General features: G+C 41.6%; 1 protein-coding gene across 1 annotated transcript; it reads left to right on the top strand.

The window, feature by feature from the left end:
• Positions 1–121: 121 nt before the first annotated feature.
• On the top strand, positions 122–20,736 carry zcchc2 (zinc finger, CCHC domain containing 2). The gene is made up of 14 exons (XM_061064893.1): positions 122–1,115; positions 4,511–4,631; positions 5,291–5,361; positions 7,695–7,766; positions 8,460–8,560; positions 10,787–10,890; positions 11,832–11,882; positions 13,095–13,155; positions 13,353–13,446; positions 15,455–15,522; positions 15,649–15,728; positions 16,522–16,638; positions 16,730–18,379; positions 19,269–20,736. The coding sequence occupies exons 1-14, from the start codon at positions 315–317 to the stop codon at positions 19,328–19,330; spliced, it is 3,453 nt and encodes a 1,150-aa protein (XP_060920876.1). The 5' UTR covers positions 122–314; the 3' UTR covers positions 19,331–20,736.
• Positions 20,737–21,377: the final 641 nt, after the last annotated feature.

Here is a 21,377-nt window from a genome sequence, read left to right as displayed (position 1 = left end):
ACATTTGTGTAAACGTCATGATTCATTAGATGTGCAAAGCAGCAAATCCACTCACGGCCGCCCGGTGGCAGCAGTGTGAGTAGCCGTGCTTTGTTACTCCGCCGGAAATGAGGCGTAGAAGAAGAAAGTAGCTTAGGGGGAAAAAAAAGAAGCTGTAACAGTCTTCCCTCGTCAGACGATTAGCTAATAGTAAAAACACTGTAAAACGACAGACTGGTCACCTCTATTTTCAACATTAAGAAGCGGCGTAAGTTGTCAATAATGTTCCGTGGTTGGTTATTTACACTTTGATGCCTTAAATCGCAGCGCTGATAATGCTGAAAATGAAGCTACCGATGAAAACGGGCGAGGAAGGAGGCGACGAAACGGTCGAGGAGGATTCATGGGATCAGTCGGAGCAGCGACGTATTCCCAGGGCTGTGCCTCCCTCATCGGGGTCCCACGGATTGGAGGAGTCGCCCAGACGTTACGTGTACCCATCCCAGCTGGACAAGGAGACTGTATTCGAGTGGTTCGGCCTTCACCTGGACCCTGCCAAGAGGATCGAGTTCATGTGCGGGCTGCTTCATATGTGTCAGCCACTGGAGCTCCGCTTTTTGGGATCTTACCTAGAGGATCTCGCTAGGAAAGATTATCACGTTTTAAGGGACTTCGAGTTCAGGGCTAATAGTCCGAACGATTTGGGGGTCTTAACCGACGTGGTCGACCCTGTAGTGAGGTCCAAACTCCTCGTCTACCTTTCCCTCCTCGGCTCTGACAGCAGGGAATGTGCCGGGATACTCTTTCGGATAATGAACCACGTCGACCCGAGCTTGTTCTTCAAAAACTATGACTTCTCCCGTCCTCCATTCAGGGAGCCTCTCCACCACTCTTTTCACCCGGCGTGTCAGGCCGGGGATGTGTACGGGCGGCCAGAGCCGACCTGCCGCTTCTCCGACGACGACACGGCGGCGAGACCTCTGGAGCAGCTGGCTCTGCTGTTCACCATGGCCTCTCTGCACCCAGCTTTCCACTTCCACCAGAGGGAGACGATCCGAGGGCAGCTTGACAAAGTAGAGCTGGCTATAGATGAGGAGAGACGGCAAAGTCACCTCGGAGTAAACACCCAGACATCGGTAATTCATCCACCAATTACTCACTTTAAATGATAAAACCCAAACCTGCTTCAGAGAGCATGAAGGAGTGCAGTACTTCACCAGAACTAGACAAAGTTACAAGGTCAATTGATATATCCTCATGTATAGTTAAATAACTGATAACACAAAGTTGGTAGACTCTTAAACACTTACACAAGCCTACACATGTTTTCATTTAATTCATTTGTTACAGTCCATTTTCCAGCGTCCAAAAAAAGTGTAGGCTTTTGATTCACATACTGAAATCCTTCTCTATTCTCTGTGCAATGTGTGAAAACAGTCATTAACAAGCTCGACTTGTTGGGTGATAAGCGGCTATTAAAGTTTCCTCCATGAAGTGCCATGCTTTCATAATGTTGAATTATTCATCCAACAATCTGCAACTTTAAGACTTTATATGGAGCAGTTGAGGAGGACCTTGCTGCAGTACTACCTACGTCCTTACTCACTTTGTAGGGAGTTACAGGTAGGGGACTATATAATAGTGCACTATTTCGGACACAGCCCATGTGTGACTATCTAAAACAGGGATGGGCAACTTCGGTCACTCAATTAATTCTCCCTGCCAAAGGGCCAAATTGTAGGATACAAAAACGATCAATTATGAATCAATTATAAAAAAAAAAAAAAATTATGTCTCAAATTTAACTCAACATATGCCAGTGATCAAATATTATTATGGACGTATTGATGATGATTTCATGGCAGATTTTGTCACATTTTCTTCATGTTTCCAATTCATTGATCATGTAAAAATTGACCTGAGGGCCACGTTCAGGGTTGATGGGGGCCGCATGTGGCCCCCGGGCCGCCAGTTGCCCACCCCTGATCTAAAAAGTTTAGTTAGTTTTTTATTTGAAGGAACCAGTGCATCAGCTGATTGTACTGATTTGATAAGGTCATATGAGAGAAACACTTGTTACTTTCAGTTTCTTTTACTAGAAACAGTAGTTATGACGCAGAGAATATCAACAATACAAATAATGACTCACATTATTAGAGTAAGAGGTTTCCTGATAGGCACACTTTCTTTTCTTTTCTTTTTAAGTGTCTAACATCAGAACACAAACACGGCCCTAAAAAAACAATCAAAGAGAAAACATGAAATGGAGACATGCCTGAGAACCAGAGCGTGTGAGAAGGACTTTATTTACAGATCAGGTGTGGCTTTGATTTTTGGTTGTGTAACATTTGGGCTTGGTGGTACAGAAGCGCATTGCATTCACCAAACTTACGAGATCCTTATCTCATAATTACGAGATCCTGATCTCGTCTAAAAAATGTATTCTTTGGTTAATTCAATGTGATTTCGTAGTAGGGTGGAGATAGTGAAGGAAGCTGCTACCTCTGGTGTTGTACCAACCAAACAAAATGATACTGGGACACACAGATGAACAACTGAAATAAGCAATATAATCTTTTTTTTTTTTTAAGTAATGTTTGGTCTTTTTTAGAGCTGGCATCTATTGGCAATTTAAGGGAACTAGATAAAGAATCTGCGTATTTAAAATGGATTGTTACCGTTAAAGAAAACTTCAATCAACATCTTCAGGCACTTATTCTATCCTTGTGTCCATCAGTCAATCTATGTGTTCGTCTATCAATATTGAATATTTTCCATCGAGGTCGCTTTGCTTATTTTTATGTTGTGTCATCTCTAAACGTATTCACACGTTGAAAAAAACAAACAAACACCAACTCACTGTGCCGGCTCTTTCCATCACATGTCTCATGATTTTATTATATCTTATGAAGTGGAGCCTCTGAGCGCAGAGAGCCCAGGGTACTCCCCCAGAAATATACTAAACAACACATGGAAGACATTTCTGTCCCCGTGACTGATTGTTTCAACACTTGCGAAACATTTGGAATGAAAAAAAATAAAATAATCCCTTACCAAATCTCAACCTAAAGTTAAACCCTGTCATGTTAGGAATGCAAAGCCAACTCTCATGTGTCAGAGCCTCCCACCAGCACATAGACCCTCACCTCATGGGTTCATTCAGTCTTTGTGTGTTTGTCTATGGCATGGAGCACGTGGCAGTTTACACTACTTAGAAATGAACACTTACCAATCAGTAAAGCATCTATTAAAAAGTGTAAGTGTAAAAACAATCAGCTTCTGTCTAATACGTCTACCTTTTTGTTTAATGCTGACTTAACCTTTAAATAGGCATCCAATTAAATCTCCCTGCAGGGCTCCTCCTGTTCTAGATGAATCCATGAGTTGCCATCAGTGTGAGTCTAGGTTTTTGGCCTGCAAAAGATGCACTGCTTTTAATACAATCGAGCATCCCATTTATGAGTCTGGACTGTGTCATGTAGTTAAAGACAGAACAGTGAGTGAGAGGATGGTTGGAAACAAACAGCGGTTCAGGGGGTTTCTTTGTGTTAACATATAATGTCAGTTTCGGCCCCATTGATAGGCCAGCATGCCTAAGTTGCTTTTCTTTTAAACCTCACGTGATCTGTTTACGTGGCTGGTTTAGCTCAGCTCTTGTCAGTTGGGCACATTTCCTTTTGGTGTTTAAAAAAAAAAAAAACAAGTTCTGTTTGCTGGTTTGCGTCCATGCAACATTTAAATGCTATTTGATTCTGGGGAAAGATCAGCCCGTTGTCATTCCCATACATTAAATATTGATCCGTCACAGTTCTTGGACATGCAGACACGAGGTGACCCGTCACGTCTACATCTACAAATGAAACCCATTCATTGCAGCATTACATGCGGAGAGCAATAGATGAGCTACATAACATAGGACGTTCACTGGAGTACGACACCTGTGTGTGTTTTTTTTTTCCAAAATGTAACCAAACAGAGCGTTCCATGTTGACCAATTAAATAGACAGGAAGTAAAACACACTACCATTATAGCAGAGGTCAAAGAGCTGTGACAAAGCATTCACTAACGACAACCTATAATGAGAATGTTCTGGTAAATGTGTTCATTTTTTTCAACTCAATAGCAAAACAAATCCTTCCTCCTGTTACTACTCCGTCAAAAGCCCCTCCCCCCAAATTCATACACATGCCAATTGCACCTCCTGCAATTTGAACATTGCACTTGGCTCCACTTCAATTTTTAACAATGTTTCTTTTCTATATCTAGGTCTACTAGATATGTGTTTTGTAGGTTTCCCTGTTAATGCCAGAGCCAAATGTTATTAGAGAAAACTAGAATACACACTAAAGGGTGTCAGGATTTAATCACAATCATATTAGTTCAACTTTGACCTGATATCTAAAATTAAGCCAGGTTGACAAAAAAAGGCAAGATGCCTTTTGACGCTGTGTTTCGGGATGTAACTGAAGGGGAGAATTGTAACAGACCATGAAGAAAGAGTTACTTACATGGTGTGTTTTTCTTTTGCAGGAGCTGCTGGGTCAGAAGGCAGATTACCTGCCTCCTCCAGTGCTGGGAATGGGGGATTGTACAGCCTCCCATCCTCCCTGCCAAAGCCGACGCTCCAGCCGATGGGCAACACAACGAGAAGGTGAATTGAAAGATTGCAGAAATGTTTAGATAGGAATTATTTTTACTCAAATAATAACTGTGTTGTACACAGGAAAATGGGAAAAGTAGTCTTATATGTAACTCTGGGGGAGGGAAAGAGAACTTCCAGACTAAGGCCTGTGTCCACTTAGTGCTGGCATGAAGCGTGTATGCGCTGAAAATGAAAGCGCTGTACGTCCGCCCTGTCTCTATGATGATCAGACATGGAGCAAAGGGGTTGTGGGTACAAGACACAATCCATTGGCGGCAAAAATACGGGGGATATAGTATATGTTGAAAAGAAAGACGCTGGCGCTGAGAAAAAAAACGCTAGGTAGAAACATGGTTTCTTTAGTAAGGCAGAATCATTTACTGGAATTCTGAACCTAATTCTGTTTTTTTCTTTCTGTGTTTGCACAAGTGCTTTATATACTTTTTATGTTGGCAACTTGAAAACCTTCCAGCAGTTAATTGTCTTAACAAATAAAAAAGCCCTGATGGATTTGTAGTAGGTGCTATAATAACACTGATAATTAAACGGACTCTGACGTTGGTTTATAGAAAGTGTTTGCAGACTCAGAAATTGTTCGGCCTCGTAGCTGCACCACCAATCTGCTAACCTGAGTTCTAATAGTTTGTCACATGTCTTTGTTGTTGCAGCCGTGCACATAGAAGGGATTGTGCTCAGGGGCATTTCTCGGACTAGAATAGACAAGGAATACAACTTTGAGGTAGGTGATAACACACACACACACACACACACACACACACACACACACACACACCTTTCAATTAGGTAAAGATGCCTAACAGAAGTGTTTTTTAAGCATAATTCTGTATTTGTTGATGAAAAAACAACTTTGTTCAGACTATAAACATTGTCGTTTTGTCTTGTGTTTCCTGAAACACACACACACACACACACACACACACACACACACACACCCGCTTCCTGGTCTGCAACTTAACAACTCCCTGGATGTATGCTCTGCTATTAAAACATGTTAGCTTGATATCAGATCATAACAGGAATCGCCTGAAGATGGACTGTTGCTGTTCATGCATGTAAAATAGACTTTCTACATAATGTTTGCATCTGGAAATGTGTGGAAGTTAATTGATGCATGTGTATAAACCTGGGGCAGATTATCTTTATATTCTTGGTTTTTGTTTTTTTGCACTAGTGTGGCGTTTGCACTCGCTCCTCCCCGGCTCCTGTTAGGTACTGTTATGTATCAGTTTGATGCTAGGCTGGTGGCAGCGCATCAATGCCGATGGGCTTGTCTTTTTTAGAAATGAATGTTTTCAAAGCATGGATTCACAGTTACAAATAGGAGCATTTAGTACTCATTTAGTGAAATACAATTTTACTGAGACAGATGGAGAGGAGAGGCTAACAGCCCCGTTGGCTTCACCGAGCTTCCACATTCAGGCCAGAAGCGTTCACAACAGTGAGCTGTTCTAACTCTCCATCTGTTTATACTGAACCAACCCATTGATGCACACATGCAAAGACACAATGGACACACATACAAACACATGCTGCACCAACAAGCTAAATAGGCTGGTTTCATTCTCAACATGTAGCACAATTGGTACATTATTGGTGCACATGTATATATTGTGTGAAGATTTTTAAAGCTAAATTAGGATGCATGTACTACGAGGAAGAAGTACATGGCTGTCGTGTCGAATTCACATCTTCAGGAGTGTCTATAGCTGTTTTCACATATGCACTCCGGAGATTCTCCTGACCTGGCTGTTCACATATTCACCTCAAAGGGGGGGACTATTCCTGTCAGACAGGTGGGGGGGGGGGGTCTCCTGAGGTAAGACGTGACGTAAAAAGAACAACGTGGAAGTAGCGGAGGAAGCAGCAGAGTCCGCTTTATGACGCTATAATGAGAATATTTGCCTTTATATCAATGCTACGTGTAGTTCAATGGAATCACAACATCAACAAAAGAGCGGAGAACAACATGCTGACGAATAGAAAACTTTAATGCAGCCGTTTAATTAGGTGCACGGAGATTGTAGCGGTCGAATGCGGACACTCTATGCAGCATGCAGCAGTCACAGGATATAAACGTCACTCCCCCCCCCTCCCATTGGCTCGAGCTGAATTCTCCTGATTATATCCTGCTGCGTTCTCACAACAGCTCATTCGGTCATGATGCGAAAAAGAATCAGCTGTTCGCGTTCACACATACAGCTCCTCCTGGAAACATCAGGATATTTTCGCCCTATGTAAGTGGTATAACAATATATTGAGTCAATGAAAGTGATTCAGTATTGTCATTACAAGGTGAAAACATTAATATCATATAGTGATGAAGTCCTAGAAACAATTATATTCATTAAATAGTTAAAAACTTTCTGCACAGCCTCGCTCCATAAAAGGCCCTACCAAGTCTTTAAAGGTCCATACAATCAATCTCATGGTTTGCAGTTAATGTCAGCCAATTTGGATTACTTTCCATTCCATTTGATCCCACTCTTCACATATTTAGTCTTAAGAATAACACTGTGGTGTTCTTCTACCCTCTATTAATGTTTTCCAAAGGCGAATACAGTTAGTCACAGTCACGAGTAGCTGATGAGCTCATACAGCTCAGAAAAGATATCACATCCCTGTGTCTTAACACAAATGGGATGTTGGCAAACATATCTTATTGCTTTACAACCTCCTCTTTAATGTCCAGTGGTGTACTTTTCCATTCTGCTCTTAATACTAAACAAAGCTATTTGGAAGACAAAAAGACAAAAAAGTATTATCGCTGGAACATGAACTAAAAGAATCTGAGGTGTTGTAACTTATATCACAGGTGTTTACATGTTTATAGAGGAAGACGACATGTCACAAATGGCTTCTTGTGTTGTGTTGGCTTTTTCAGGTGTTGGTTATATAAATTGGAGTCGTCTTATCTGTCCCAATTTCTCTTTCTGCTGTGACATTTTCCCAAGAACCACAAGCATGGTCACATTTCCTTCATGGCAAAGCTGTTGTCATCTTTCTGATTGAATTGTGTGTGCTGATGGAGAATGTCCTCTGTTGTGTTTTTAGGTGAAGTGGTCTGACTCATCGTCGAGTAATGTGACCAAAACCCACCTGGAGCTGGAGAATTTCCTTCTTAAGGTACGTGCTTCTGTTGAAATGATTTATTTCTCAGCGCAATATCAAAGGAGACTAAATAATGCATGCCTCTGACTCACCTCACAGACAAGAATACCAACATTTCCCGATGAAACCCATTTACATTAAGGACTTTTTTTGCTCCTGTTGTATTATACAAAGTCCAAAGTAATACATATTTCATTCAAAATGTAAAAGCTTTAGCTGCTTTTGATACTAGGTCCTGACACTGTTCATGCTGGCTTACTGTCACTCTAATCAAGAAGGAAACCTTTTTTTTTATATATCCATCTGCCAGAGCATGCAATGATTGTCAACACAGGGTTGCAGCAAGAAAGTGTGCAAGACATTAAAGATGTTTGAAGACAGTGAAAAACTTTCTAAGATGAAAAAGAGCTTGAGGGTTTCTCAGCTCTTTTCTCCCGCGTTGTGCTATGTGTGGATAACCCAGTCACTTCAAAGTCAGTTCAGAACTTGTGTACAGGGGATTTTCCAAAGATCCAAGTACAAACTAACAATATGGAGTGATTGGTTTAAGTCCAGACGACATTTTCTTGGGCTAAGACTAGATGTTCTGAATGATTCCTTGCTAGAGCTTCAAAAAAACACTAACAGACTTACGGGTGACACCAGATTTACTCACAACGTAAATGCGATGTCAAAAAGTCTTATGAATGAGTCCTCTTTTCTTTGCAGCTTCCTAAGGATCAGTGTACCGAGTCTTTTGAGAAGAGCATCCTGAGGCTTCTGAACCAGGGGGACCAGAAAGAGAGCAGAGAGGTGGAGAAGAACCTCAGGTACAGTAAAAGCAGATATACTCACCCAATTGGTCAGATAACAGAGAAGTTGCAAGATTAATACCAAAATATTTGAGTTGTTTTATACATATTTTAGTTCCAAAACAGTCACAACGTATTGATGTTTGCCACTGAGCCAAAGCACCCGAAGACATTTAACATTTAAACACATTTCCTCTCAGATCAAAAGCCATCTCTTGTACAAATAAATTGAAAATCATGAAAACGATTATGAACTGGAGCGCTTGGAGCGGTCGCACTAAAATAAAGTAGTGCTCGGAAAAAAGACTCCGGGAACTTCACTTTCTCCCCAGGCGGCCGCATTCTGCTGCAAACATTCTTTCCTCATTGAAAACAAATGAAAAAAAAAAAGATGCCGCCGCTAAGAAATAACGTAAGGTGGATGCAGGGACTTCTTGGGCTGTCATTTTTTTTTCTAAAATATTGAATGAATTTTAGAACTTCTGTGAAGTAATTCACTTCCATATGAGGAATGTAGCCTTGATATTTGCAAAGTGCATCCATAATGACTGAATCAAAGAAGTGCCTTCAGAACTTCAGAAAAGGGCCAGTTCACTTTAGCAGCCACTGATCTCCTTAACTTATATCTAACGCTCATCCTGTGTTAAATATTTCATGGTGGGTACCATTAAAGTACTTTGGATTCTTTGAGTGACACATAATGGACATGTTTTGGGCTTTAAAGATGACATTGCAAACTTCAAGGCTGACCAAAGAAAAGCTGCTGTCCCCACTGTGGTCATTATGTTTTGCTATTTTGAGTCCTTCAAGGACAGAGAGGTCAGCTTCGCTCTCCTTTTCTTGAAACTCACTCTAATAAATGCCGACATAATGTCATGACTAAAGATCAGTCTGTTATGTTTTTGTTTTACGCTCGAAAGAACGCTGCTTTTTACGGTAGATTCTCTGAGCTGTTTGCTGCGGCTTCAACTGTGTGGGACTGTTCTGGTGAGCCATCCAAATCAGCGGATCAAAGTCATTTCCTGTTATTTTCAAAACAACAATATGGTCAGTTCACCTCAAGTAACCCCCCTCCACCCCTCGAGTCCGTCCCACTAAATGAAAACCTTTGCTCTATCACATCCAGTTTCACTCAGACTACATGATTATCTGTTCAAATCCAGCCCAATGTGTCTTTAGCATGCTTTTTTCATGACATGCAAACACATTGTGTCAGCTGTGCTAGACAAAAAACCTTGCACACAAACACAAGTATCCTGTCCATCAGTTTCGTTTTGTGATAAGTGAAACTCTGGGAAAGTGAAACCTAACTGCCTGAACTCCAGACGCTCTGTCCTGAAACCGGCTGCAATGCAGTCAGTCTGCTGCTCTCTTTGTTTTGGTCCAGGCTTTATGGACCAGAGGAAATGTTAGAGGATATGCTTTAGCTTCAATGTCTTAACTACTTTACAGTATTGGCATTGTAAAACAATTAAAGATGTTTGCAAATGTTTGTATTCATAAAGCTTCATTTGCATACTGAGGACAAAACATATGTGTCCTCTACTTACTGTGAATTTTAGTCAAATATGAAACTGTCTTATCATGTGCATGTTTGTGATTCGGGCCCATGTGTGTGAGAAGCCTGTCCCTATAAATAGCAGAGTGTAAAACTGAATTTCCCCTTGGGGATTAATTAAGTATATCAAAAAACAAAAAGCTACAGAGCTGTGAAGAACCTGCACGTTGTGGACTTTGTTTAAAACAGTTGAAATCGTACAAAGTTTAAACCTTTTTTCCTCTCTGGGAGACCCCTAAAATCAGACTACATCCTAAATGTCAGTTCAATTTATATTCTGGATTTGACGGTATGATTCAAGTAAGTTAGAAATGAATACAAGTTTTTGTACTTATAGTTGTTGTGACCTTTATTTAAAATGTTACCAGAAGAATGACAAACTGTATTTGACCCTCAGCATTATCCCCCAAGTGACGTCTCAGTTCTACACATTGTCGTGGGAGCCAGAATAAGTTGATACAGTAAAATCCATTGTAACCATGCTAATCCAGAAGAAAACAGTCATCAGGAACATGACTTTATATTTAAGAAAATAGACAAATGTTGGCAACTTTTACATGGTGTGTGTGAAGCATTTAATGTCTCACCCTTTTGCTCCTTTTCTCTTGCTAAGAAAAATGCCATAACAGCGCCCCCCCCCCCCCCCCCTTCCCTCCCCCCTGTTCTTCCTCAATGTGCTCCTGCAGGGAAAGGTTCCTGTCGGCTCCTCCAGTCTTCAGACAGACCAGGAAGGTCTGCAGCTTCTTCAATTGTGACTCCAGTTATTCTTCAAAACCCACCTGCTCTAGATGTGAGTACCAGAGTAAATTCTTACATGTCAGGGAACTTTTTCTCCTTTAAAGCTTTGCTGCTTTAATTTTTTTTAGATTAATTGGATTAATTATTAGCATATCCAGTGACTGTCGGTTATCACAGATATGCACCGAGATTTATTCACTAGTCAAATGGCATTTAATTTGAGTTTCATACTTTTACCAGAGCAATTCTCTTTCACCAGCGAAGTAGGATAAGATAGGATAGGATAAAACTTTATTGTTCTCTAGAGGGGAAATTCGGGCATTGCAGCATCACTCGACACAAAGTCAGACACGTTTCTGGTGCATGTTGGCCTTCGCCAGGGTTGCCCCTTGTCACCAGTCCCATTAGTGCGAAGCAGCTGGGATGAGGGTTAGCACCTCCAAGTCCGAGGCCATTCAGGGGGAGCTCGGAGTAGAGCTGCTGCTCCTTCGCATTGAAAGGAGCCAGTTTGAGGTGGTGTGTGCATCTGTTAAGGATGCCTCCTGGACCCTTGAGAGGTTTTTTTCCGTTGCTGGGTTGACCTAATGCGCTTGCTGCCACCGCGACCCGACCTTGGATAAGCGGAAGATAATGGATGGATGGATAAGATAAATATAAATAAAAAAATTGAGGTATAAGTACAATATAAATGGTGAAATGAACTGTACAGGTTAAGACACTATGTGCAGTCTGCTATATGGATATACCGTGTCGGATTTGTTTTCTCCCCAATATTGATATCAGCCCCAAAAATCCCATATCGGTCGGGCCCTAATTCAAACAGGATATTACTCTTCTGTAAAACATAAAGGGCAGACCTGTAAATGACTCAATGTACAGTAAGTCAGAGTTTTATTCCAAAAGTGGGGACTGCTCAGGAAACCTATTCATCTCTAGCCCACTGACCAAAATGTGGTTCTGCTGTCAGTAACACAACTTGCTTCTTCTTTGTAGGTAACTGCCAGTTGGGTAAGGCCTACCAAGGAGACTCCAGTCAGGAAGAAGGTGAGAACAAGTCAAATGATTCCACATATTTCCTGTATTATTTTTCTCTCTGTGGAGTGTAGAAGTGGACAATAGCCTGTTTTTTTTAAAATCTGGAAGGATCTAACCAGGCCTGCAGTTGTAGCTGGAGCTTCTTAGTAAACATGAAAAGTTAACAAGTATTTATTTTTGGAGGTAGGCTGGAAAGGCCGAGTCTGTTTCAATTCCTCATATTTCACGGCTATATTTGCCTGATCACGTGCTGACCTGAGTTCAGCTGGAGCAGCGGTAACCTCAGCCCCGGCCTGCTGCATACTTGTCTAAGAATGTTTATTGCCAGAAGATCTTGTGAGTGTTGGATTGAGGTTGTACTCCTGATTATTGTACTATGTTAAATCAGTAGAAATGCGATGGAGGGTCCATTATGTAGTTTGTGTTTTTGAAATTTGTTTCCTGTACAGTGCAGACAAAGCTTTACGCAGCCTATCCTGTGAGCCTCAGCTCAGGGCAACAAACCCCACTAATGTGCCATTGGCTGCCACTAAATGACAGACAATGGAGAGGCCCCCCTCAGTTGTAAACGATCATTCGTGTGTCTTTTCAGGATTTACAGCTGAATAAACTCACTGCCATTAATAAATCAGTAAACATTTTGGAATTGGTCTACATATTTGCAGATTAGTTTACACATTTCTGGATCTTTTTACACATTTCTGGATCTGTGTGGCAATTTGTGGATCTGTGTACGCATATTCAAATAGTTTTGCCACAATAATAGCTCCATAATCAACAAACATTTACAGCAGTGCTGTGTGTATAAAACATAGAAATAGAGTTCTGTGAAAATGAAATAAAAACAAAAGAAATTGTCCCTTCCAACTCATTCGAGTTAAGAGATTTTAGTTCCAGGGGGAAAAGTCCAGGTATGTGTGTTCAGTGTCAATGTCTACGACCCGGTAAGGTTAATAGTGTGTTTGCATCTATAGTCAGAACGAATGAATCAAGCAATCTGACGTCCTCGGGGAAAGTCCTGCAGCTGGCCACACTGCGTAAAAGACCTGTTTTAAGTTCAACTGCTCTTGTTCTTTTCCTGTTATTGTCTCCTTTTAAGATCAGAAATCAGTGGAACAATAAGAGAGGGGACTCAGTTTGATGTGTTGCATTTCTGAGTGTCAGTCATGTAATGTCAGTGCTTTGACCTAACCTCCTGAATATTTGTTTTTCACCTTGCAGACTTAGAGTCGTACATTCAGGGACACAAGAAAAAGCACGGGACCAAGAGTCCATGTCAAGGGTAAGGAGAAAGTCTGTGGTCTCGTCGATTAAATAGCATAACCAACAACTCTTAAATAAATATGAATTAAAATGTTCAACGTAAATCTAATCATGTAAAGGCAGTGAAATACGTTGAGAATACATTTTTGATGGCCTTTTTTGTGATTGATAAACACACTTTTAATGGCAGTTCTTATGCTCCTCTATCTCCACCAGTCTCTCCAGTGCCAAGGCCCCCCAGGGAGATGGTCGGCGGGGGGGCCACACTGCAGAGCTCAACGGTCCTGCAGAGAGGAGGAAGGCTGACCAGGTGAGGCTTAGGCCGGGCCGGGCAGCAGAGTGGTTTAAAAAAGGACAGATATCTCTGCACTGCTGCTTTCAATCTTAACTTAGTCTGCTGGTTTCTTTCCAAAAATGAAAGTCACTTAAACAATCATTTACATACCCCACATAGATTATCATCTAATGTTCCTCATTAAAATCCTTCAGCTGTATCGTTTCCACAACAAGGCTTTTGAAGCTGAGAAACAATCTTTGCACAGGCCGTTTCCCGCATCAATCACGCTGTTGCCATTTGTTAAACACTTAATTTGTTTAGAAAGGAGTGAAAACAATCAGCTTCAAACAAGGTTAGTGTCAATTAGTTCTCCATTTGAAGGTAAAGTCAAGGTGTCTCCTGACAAGTTGTTTTCTAAAGTCTGTAGGAGAAGTCATTTTGTCAACAGGCAAACATTGTTTAGTTTCTACCCATAAAAGACAAAAATCACAATAATGAATTGACTGTAGGCCTGCTGCGCTGTTGAAGGGGGTCAAGTTGTTCCTGTCATGTAACAGCAGCACAGATAGTTAGCAGTGTTGGTCTAATGATTAACTCAACTGTAAAGCTCAGAAGCCCAGCTGAGGAGAATTCTACGAACGCTAGTTAATCATTTTACATGAAGGCCCGTAGTATTGAGTTAAAATAGCTTTTCCGTTTCACGAGTGAGACAGAGGCATAGGCATGTGTGTGGGTCAGAGTGTGTGTGTGGGTGTGTGTGTGTGTGTGTGTGTGTGTGTGTGTGGGTCACACACTGCCACGTGAATGGGAGTACTCACCGCTAATCTCACTTATTTAGGTCAAGACTGTGTGTATGGAGGAGTGGGAGGGGAGAGAAAGCCCTCTGCTGACACAGCATGGAGCTCTCTCTCTCTCTCTCTCTCACTCTCTCGCTCTCTTGCTCTCTCTCTCTCTCTGTCTCCTGTCACAGAACAGGCTTAACACTTTTCAAATGTCAAATGTCTTTCTGTGCTACTCGTCCCTACTAAGCTATGTTTATTCCAAAATATTGTTTGTTGATTTCATGTCAAATTTAATAGGCAATTATTTATTTTCCCAAAATAGACAGTTTATCGTGACTTGGAAATGTCCTAAATGCATTAATCATTTTGATCTATATAAAGGAATTGGACACAATAACTATGACATCACCATCCATTTGTTTGTGCCTTGAAGCCTTAAGTGTCTGCATCATTTCTGCTTTTTATTGGAGCTAGAAGACAACAGGGTGAATAACAAATGACAAGTAAAGCATACCCTGCTTTTAAAGACTATTTGACATGATTACATCATGACATGTTGAAAAAGACTTGAGATTCAGATGAGATTCAGATATTTTCAGAGGTAATCAGTTAAGAATGGTATTTTTTTTCATTAGCTTACATTTATTGCAACCCATGGAATTGCCCTCTGCTGGCCAACTGAAGAAGTGCAGCTTTAAAGCACAGCCTACAGCCAGTGCCTACAGTATGTCCACCTCTCACATCAAGTCCTGATTTGAATGGAGATTAAAAAAGGACTCAATTCAAAAGTTACATACAATGTACATCGTACATAGTTATTATGAATAAATACATGTAAAACATATACCACTTTGATATAAACATATACCACTTTACTCAATGAATCTTTGGAAATAGGGAATTTCTATTATTGGGTTATGTTTTAAAAATCAGAGCCTTTGCTGGAAACTTTCCTCTGCTTACATCTCATCTTTTTCTCTCATTGTTTTTACATTTGTGAGAAACTAAACAAGTTATTGTTTCTGTTGGGACTATGTGATATTTACTTTTTACTCATTAGAACTGGACAAAACCATTTTTTTCTTAAATCACATGAGGCAGTGGTACTGGAAATAAAATAAAAAAACATGAAGAAAATATAATAAAGATGACAACAAGCACTGAAATCCTAGATGAATTTTCTATTAAACTTGACAGACTTTGTTTAAGTTCTGGTTGAATCTTGTGAAGCAGCTGTGACTTCCTTGTTCTCCTTACAGAACCAGGACGCTGACAAGAGAAGCCACCCAGTCACTAAATCAAAGAGCAGAGGCCTGAATACAGACCGGTGGGTTCACTGATCATTGTTACAGCAACTTTGTAGCCATCAAGAATGATGTGGGAAATATCGACTTAGATATTGAAAGTCAGATGCTTACACTAACAGCCTCTCTGTCTTTTTTTTTTTTTTCAGGGACAAGGGGAAGGGGAAGGGTGCTGCTGCCTTTGTAGCTAATGGTAGGCATGTACCAGCTCTGTCACCTCAGAGGAAAGGTGAGTGAAACAGATTTGAAATGAAGCTGTCACAATAGTAATGACACTGGTTGAGTGTTGCCCCTCCTGGTTTGGTCAGAGTGAACCCTGTATTAGGTTTAGAATCAAATTCAAAACAGGTTAAGTCAAAAAAATATTTGGTTCTGATTTGCCTATTATGCATAGCAGCTAGTATCCCTCACCATTACTAGGGAAAGCAGATGGTTGCTAGGGGCGCTGCTTTTATCATTGACATTAGAGCAGGAGTTCCTAACCTCTTCTCTTCAAAGCCCCCATTACTTAAATCTGAGACAAGCTGAGCCCCCAGCACAATAAATGATACATTGCTGTCGATATTAGAATCAATTTGAATTGTTGTCACTGATAAAGCCCCAACAGAATAGATGTACACACTCATGTCCTTACCAAAAGACCAATTTCTAAACTATCCAGTAACTGTATTATCATATGTGCGTAGCTAAATATTGCCTGAGATGTTTGATGCCCCCACAAGGTAGGACTGACTCTAACCATATCAAACTGCGCAAAGAAGTCCTGTTAATTTAACATTTGTCTTCTTTTGGGATAAGCAGCGAGGAAGTGGTGAAGTGTTTAAAAGGCGTAAAATTGTCCGCTGTGACAGAGAAATACACAACGTGCTTTGGGATATGCCGATGTTTAAAGAGTGGCGAGTGTTGTCTACATTGATTACAATTCAATAGGCTGCAAAGGAGATTATTCCAAATGGTTTCTGGCACACTTTCATATGTTGAATCTTCAGCGAGGTCTGATTTTTTTCCACACATTGTTGCAGATGGAGGTTCAGGTCCAGATACATTTGGTGAAATGTCATCAGAAAGCTACAGCTCTCCATCCAGCCCTCAACACAGAGGACCAGAAAGTATGGAGAGTGAGGACGACAACAACAAAGGTAAAACAACTCAATCCATGTCTAAAGTCAATCTTTGTATGAAAGCCTGTACCTGTAGTGTACTCACTGCCCTCTATCTTGTTTAATGTAGATACAGACAGCCACTCTGATGACTCCAGCAAAGGTCCGGGTCCTGACCTGTTCTTCGGTCACCAGACTGATCCAGCTGTGTTGGGGGAAGTCTCCGCTGTCCAACCTCTGTCTTCCAACACTCATCAGGCCCAGCTGGAGCCTCTTTGCCCTGAGACCAGCACAGACTTCCCTCCTCTCTCGTTCATGCATCCTCTGCCCTATGTGCTCCCTAATGGAGCCGTGGACCCTCCACTTCCGCTGATCCCACCTCCCAGTCAAAGCATTATCCCAGATGTAAAGCCCTCATCTGGGGCCCTGATGATGCAGCTGCCCCTAGTGCCTCCAGCTGTTCCTGGACTTGTTGGCGACCCAGAGAAGAGGGACATGCTCCGAACATTTGGGATCCCACCGTTGGGCCTCCATCCTACAGGAAGTCCTGCTGTGCAGCCTCTGGTTCAGAGGTTCAAAACTGCTGTGCCTCACAGCCAAGGTATTAGTGATGGAGCTTCAGGGAGTGGATCTTCTCCGTCTGCCCCGCAGTCCCCGCACCAGGCCCCTGTTAGGGCCATCAGTGTCTTGTCTCCTGGCCCCACCTCCTTCTCTTCCCTTCCTCAGCAGTCTCTGCCATGCCAAGACCCGGCCAGCGCCAGCTCAGGCCTGGCCCCGTGTCTGCCACATGTGGAGGCATCTCACGCCAAACATCCTGGTTTAACCTTACCCTCAGGCATGCCTTCTCCCTACACCCTGCCCTCTGCCCCTACCTCCGTCATGCCTGCCACAGGAGCCCCTGCAGCCACTGGAGGAGCCCCATCTCCTGGACATGTACAGACAGCTGTTCCTCCAGCTGTGCCCACCCATACCCCTGGACCTGCACCCAGCCTCAGTCCAGCTCTTACTCACAGCACTGCACACAGTGACTGTACATCATATAGCAACAGCAGCTCTTCCTGTGGAAGTGGCCCTGTTGTCCCTGGCAACCCTATTACCCTTCAGCAATCACAGCAGCAACAATTGCCCTCCCAGCAGCCAACACAGCAACAGCAACAACAACAGCAGCAGCAGCAGCAGCAACCAATAAGCTGTGGGACCTGTGGTTGCCACAACAACTGTGGCAGCCGAGGCAACGGCAGCAACAACAACACTGTCAGCGGTGCCTCTGGATGCCAGGCACCCCTGTTTTTCCCCGCACACCAGATGGCAGGTGTTCAGCGGCAAGTGTTCAGTGTCCCACCGCACCTTTTCCAGCTCACGAGCCTGTGCAGTAACAGTTACCTCCCCCAGGCCCAGCCTCCTCATCAGGCCAACGGTGCGGCCACCCTGCCCACCTTCTTTCCCACCGCTCCACCTCCAACGCACCCTTCACCCTATGGCCCCCTCCACACCCACTCTCACAGCCATGCAGAAGTGCCATCACACATGCTGGGCACCCAGGCTGCAGCGGTGGCTGCAAACTACAACCTGCAGCAGCAGATGGCGTCCGCATCGTTCTGCCAGCGCGTGTACCAGCATGTGTACCCAAACCCCCTGAGCATGCTGCCTGCTGCTGCGGCTGCACTTGGAGGAGGCGGAGTCAATAAGAAGAATGGCCATGTGTCCTGTTATAACTGTGGTGTGAGTGGCCACTATGCTCAGGAGTGCAACCAGCCCTCCATAGACTCCACACAGCAAGGTAGTGCAGCTACACGGAACAGGGACAAACAGAGGACCCCTTAGTTTTCACAACTCAGTTGGTCATCATCACTTGAGTCTTTTCACTTCTTTTAAAGCCTATGTTTCACCTTTTTATAGATTTTCCAAGTTTTGTTATGAGTGCAATGTCTTCTTTGCCTCATTTTGGTTTACTAGAATTGTTTTCAAAGGCTCATTACTGCCAAAGAACAAAATAAACAATGACGTTTTTCAACCATTTACAACTAACAGCAGCTTGAAAACGTTATCTGACAAGAATTTACTTTTTTGGGGGAAGCGTGTCGCACAGTCTTTTCAGGTTTTGAACCTAGCCTGTTGGTAGCACCATGTGCTGCTGGTCAATGGTTTGAAAATCTCTATGAACATGGTGTCATGCACCAATATAATATCTTTAAGATGTCACAAAACAGCTAAGAGAGAAATCTTTGATTCTGCGTAATTTTCTTTTTTTTATGTAATTTTTTTGGCCAAATACTGATGTATAGGTGATAAATAACATAACAAAAATGTGATAAAAAAAGTGATATTTTATTGCACTAAAATGTTGTGAACTTAATTTTCATTCAAAAAATGAAGAAGCAGAAAACCAGGGACTGCTAGGACTGTGCTCAAACTGTCAGTTTGTTGTTGACGTTACTTTAAGTGAGTTGAAATTGAAACCTGAACGTGTACTTCAGTACATTTAAACTTCTAAGAAGACACCCGATAAGTTTCAAGTAAAACCTTGCCTTACAACACTTGATCCCCTCAGTTACCTTCAGTAATATTGTTTATCTAACTGCCCACTGATTGTATATATCTGTGTGTGTTTGGATGCATCTCTGTATGTGTGCATGTGGTCTGTTTGTGTGTTGGTGTTTGCATTGCAGGTGGTTTCCGGTTGAAGTACGCTGCCTCCCACATTTCAGAAGCACTTGACAATGCTGAATGAAGAAGACGAAGAAGAAAGGCTGAAGAGGAGTTCCTCTGCTGTCATTTCCACAGACAGTCTTCTGTTCTCCCCCCCTGCACTGTATACTAGCACACGGGGGGAGACTCAAAAAGAGTGACCTGTCAAGGGCTCAGTGGACAAATCCTAAGTACTTGTGCCTGAGAAAGTCTTTTTCCCATGGAGATGATGCAGTGTCATGTGACTCCTGCTCCCTTCCCTTTCAGCTTGTTTTTGATATTTTTGCACTGAGGGTGGGAAATGACTAACTTATTACTTTATTATTAGGGAGTTCAGAGATTCTGGGAAATGTGTTTTTACATGCAAGTGGAGGCTGAAAAAAGGTTCTTTTAGATGTTTCTAAAACAGCATATTTATACCTTTTTCCTAATTATTACCGTTCATCGAGGATTTTAAAGTCCGACAGAATTGTACAGCAGTTTCAAGGGTTAAAACAAGAATCAAAATAGTAATGTAAGGAAAACGGTTTGAGGTTTGTTGTTTTTATTTGATTTTTTTCTGTACGGTTTTGAATGTACACCTTCATGCATTTTTGCCACTTGATGTTTAGATGGAAGGTAATTGCTGCTTTGTATTTTTTTTTTCTTCTTCAGTTTTTAAGTTCTTTGACTTGCGCTATAGTGAGGCAGGAACACGTGAACTAAAACAGTCCCTGAATACTAATGTTAGAATTTCATCTCATCTTCATTTTTAACGAATAATCTTTCAATCCACTATTTCGACTGTTCTGGTAAGGTGTGGAACAATTTAGAGAGATGAAGTTAAATGTAACTACAGGAGTAAAACACAATGATAGACAGATGGCAATGTTTGTGCTCTTAAAATGATATTTGTGACCCCTGAGCTTCAGTATTATTAGCACAAAAAAAATGTTATATATTGTATTGATTTATGATCTTTTGAAGATACTAGCCCCATTTTACTTTTTTAAGTGTTTCCCTCTCAATACCGGATCAAAAATGTTGAACCACTTTGGAATGATTTGATTAGGCCGCAGTTTGCTTCAAATAAGCTAGAACTGTCCAACCATGTAGCTTACAAGTCAAACATTTTACCTGCTCCAAGAACTTGTAATCCTCTTAGCCTGAAATTTTAACTGAAAAGTTTTTTTCACATGTCATTCAATCTGTTCATATTTCTATTTTTTTCTTTGTGTGGATTGGGGGTTATTTTGTGTAGCTCTAATTGTTCAGTGCTTCCTTGTGTCTGGCTCTTGAAATGTCTAAATGGAATCTGCAGTGATGATTATTGAGCACGGAAGCTAACACTGTTTAAATGTCAAACTGAAGAACTATGAATAGTAAGAAGTGAGAAATAATATTTAAGTGTGTATTTATATACAAGTAAACTTTCAACAGTAAAGCTATTTTGATTTTATTCACACTTGATGCAATTTTTCTGTCAGTATTCTGAATGGATGTTACTAGCTCGTTTGTTGAAGCCCATCCCAGACCAAGTGAGGCTGTAGCAGCTAAATCCATACGATCATTTTTAGAAAGTAATGGAAACTGTCCGACATGGATCATTTCAACAAGCTCCCTGTTTGAAGCATACTGAGGTTGGGTAATAATGGATGCTTGTTGACACTTTAAGCTTGACTGTCTGACAACATAGTACAGAGATCTCAGCAGCTACTGAAATTGTACGTACAAAGACAAGGATAGTGAATACTATGTACACAACAGACAGGCTAGGCTCCCATAATTTAGACATATGGTAATATAGAGTGCTCGATACATTCATAGAGAAATAAAACTAATGTTGCCCTGCGCAACTTTAGCTGTCTGAAAAATCATTTTTTTCTGAACTGAGATACTAGAAACAGCAACTGGCAAAACTGTGTGTCCTAATGATGTCATGAACATCCTTAGAAGAGTTTGAAACATTTAGGAAACCTTAATGAATGGAAGCAGTACCAGAGAATGAGGAGCTTTAAAGTAAACTACTTAAAAGTTGGTGTAATAACTCAATAAACTATTGAAGCACCACTCATTATGCTGAACTTTAATTGTGGACTTGTTTTAAACAA

The sequence above is a fragment of the Labrus mixtus genome, chromosome 19 (genome assembly GCF_963584025.1).
Source record: "Labrus mixtus chromosome 19, fLabMix1.1, whole genome shotgun sequence".
In the NCBI taxonomy this organism is placed as follows: Eukaryota; Metazoa; Chordata; class Actinopteri; order Labriformes; family Labridae; genus Labrus; species Labrus mixtus.
This window is presented reverse-complemented; position numbering and strand designations above follow the sequence as displayed.

Excerpts from the sequence above, each read along its gene's own strand:
- zcchc2 (XM_061064893.1), top strand. The coding sequence starts at position 315 with ATGCTGAAAATGAAGCTACCGATGAAAACGGGCGAGGAAGGAGGCGAC. Across the intron at positions 1,116-4,510 it reads GAGTAAACACCCAGACATCG|GAGCTGCTGGGTCAGAAGGC; the intron begins GTAATTCATCCA and ends TTTCTTTTGCAG. Across the intron at positions 15,729-16,521 it reads TCTGTCACCTCAGAGGAAAG|ATGGAGGTTCAGGTCCAGAT; the intron begins GTGAGTGAAACA and ends ACATTGTTGCAG.